Here is a 2,272-nt window from a genome sequence, read left to right on the forward strand (position 1 = left end):
TGTGTGGTTCACCAGGCTGGTTTCCTGGTTGTCTGGCGCATTAATGTGCTTATTATTAGTCTGTAGGTATTAGTTAATAGATGGTTCTCACTCAAATCCATGTTCCTACCCATTCACTGAAAAGCAATGTCAATTTTACAAGCTTACTTAGGCACATGCATAATTAGTGGAATTCTAGTTATATATATACGCAAACAGATTTCTCGGGGTGGTAATTTTAGTCTCCTGTTCGTTAGATGGGATCCGATTGGCGCATGGACCGCCCTCAACCAGAACGTTCTCCCAAGTTTCTTTCTGATCTTCTTTTCCTCTTCCTCCTCGAGTTATTTCAACTTCATAGCCCCGCCCCCCTCCAATTCCTCACAGCAAGCGACTTCTGGAGTTTTGCGCTTGCTCGGCCCTGTAAAGCTCCAATTTTATATTCTTTTTCCCTGTTGATTGTGTATAGTTATACCCCAGTTTAGTCAATGAATCTTTCGTCTTCTCCTGTATATATCTTCTCGTTCCAGTTACGCCCCGCTGATCCCTAAGAACCGCAAAGGAAATATGACTGAAGCAGTAGACAGTATCCATGTCCAAACCAAAACTACTGATATGAATCATACTACAGCAGCAGCCTTCGATGGAAGTGTCGGGTCGCCCAAGGCTTCAGATGCCATCAGGGGTGGTAATGATGAAGAGGGCCAGGAGGGTCCACGTGCACCGGCTACCAAGAAGCGTTATTTCGCATACTTCCGTACCAGGGGGTTCTATATCGTGCTTGTGCTCGGGTTAGTTCCCCAGCTCATATATCCCTATCCTCCTCATCTTAAAGAAAGAGGCGCCGCTAATGATCTCTCAATGTCTGTCCGCAACAGCCAAATCCTCGCCCTATGCATCACCTCCACAAACACCTTCTCCCAACTCCTCTCCAACACAGGCACCTCAATCCCCGCCCTCCAATCCCTCTTCAACTACGTCCTGCTCAACCTCATCTTCACCACCTACACAATCAACCGCTACGGCTTCCCCCTCTGGCTCCGCACCATAAAAACAGACGGCTGGAAGTACATCGTCCTCGCCTTCTGCGACGTCGAGGGTAACTACTTCATCGTCCTCGCCTACAAATACACCACCCTCCTCAGCGCCCAACTCATCAACTTCTGGGCCATCGTTATCGTCGTCACTATCTCCTTCATATTCCTCCGCGTGCGCTACCATTGGGCTCAAGTCATCGGTATTCTCGTCGCCATCGGGGGAATGGGCGTGCTTTTCGGCTCAGACCATCTCACTGGCAGCGGTGGCGGTGGTGGTAGTAGTAGTAGCAACCGCCCGTCTTCCAGCAGCCAGATAAAAGGTGACCTCTTCGCCCTGCTAGGCGCCACTTTCTACGGCCTCACGAATGTTGCGGAGGAATATCTCGTCAGCAAGCGGCCCATGTACGAAGTCCTCGGCCAACTGGGTTTCTACGGCATGGTCATCATCGGCGTGCAGGCCGCCATTTTCGACCGGGACTCCTTCGCCAATGCCACCTGGAACGCCAAAGTGGGTGGATACTTCACCGGCTACACGCTGTGTCTGTTCATCTTCTACACGCTCGCGCCGCTGCTGTTCCGTCTGGCATCCGCCGCGTTTTTCAATATCAGTCTGCTCACGGCGAATTTCTGGGGTGTTATTATTGGGATTAAGGTTTTTGGGTTTTCAGTTCATTGGATGTATCCGATTGCGTTTGTGTGTATTATGCTCGGGCAAGGGATTTACTATTTGGCTATGCAGGATCTGGGTGAGGCGAAGAAGCCTTGGTTGGGCGTTAATCAGGAGAAAGGTGTTAGTGGGGTCGGGACGGCGAAGAGGAAGATTGCCGCTAGGGCTGGGGCTGAGGTTGGGACGGGGAATGGGAATGGGAATGGGAATGGGAATGGGAGTGATAACGCTGTTTAGTGGCGGAGTTCCGCGGGATTGTTTCTTTTTTGCCCCGTTATCCCCTCCACACAGATTCCATCCCCCCATCCTTTGACCACCAGCAACGGACTGGTCAATTAGATACATCCATAGACATGTCTCCCCCAGCCCACGCGCAGTCATGAGCAGGCCCCCTTCCCTTGGCTGGATTAGGGACCCACCACACCTTTCCTCCGTGTGGCGTCATATTTCCACTGTCCCAGAGGACATGATCCCGATTTACCTTGGTCCTTTTGTGCTTCTCACATTTACTTTATGGATAAAATCATCCAATTTCTTTTTGTAAGTATTGATGAAATATGTGCCAATTCCACATAGAAATCAGCCAATA

The 2,272-nt window shown here is 50.2% G+C and overlaps 1 protein-coding gene across 1 annotated transcript; it reads left to right on the top strand.

Annotated features, from left to right (window-relative positions):
- Positions 1-546: 546 nt before the first annotated feature.
- PADG_02715 (uncharacterized protein) lies at positions 547-1,920 on the top strand (the record flags this gene model as incomplete). The annotated part of the gene is made up of 2 exons (XM_010759795.1): positions 547-770; positions 858-1,920. The coding sequence occupies 2 exons, from the start codon at positions 547-549 to the stop codon at positions 1,918-1,920; spliced, it is 1,287 nt and encodes a 428-aa protein (XP_010758097.1).
- Between the last annotated feature and the right edge of the window lie 352 nt (positions 1,921-2,272).

This window comes from Paracoccidioides brasiliensis, assembly GCF_000150735.1.
Source record: "Paracoccidioides brasiliensis Pb18 unplaced genomic scaffold supercont2.3, whole genome shotgun sequence".
NCBI classification, from domain to species: domain Eukaryota; kingdom Fungi; phylum Ascomycota; class Eurotiomycetes; order Onygenales; family Ajellomycetaceae; genus Paracoccidioides; species Paracoccidioides brasiliensis.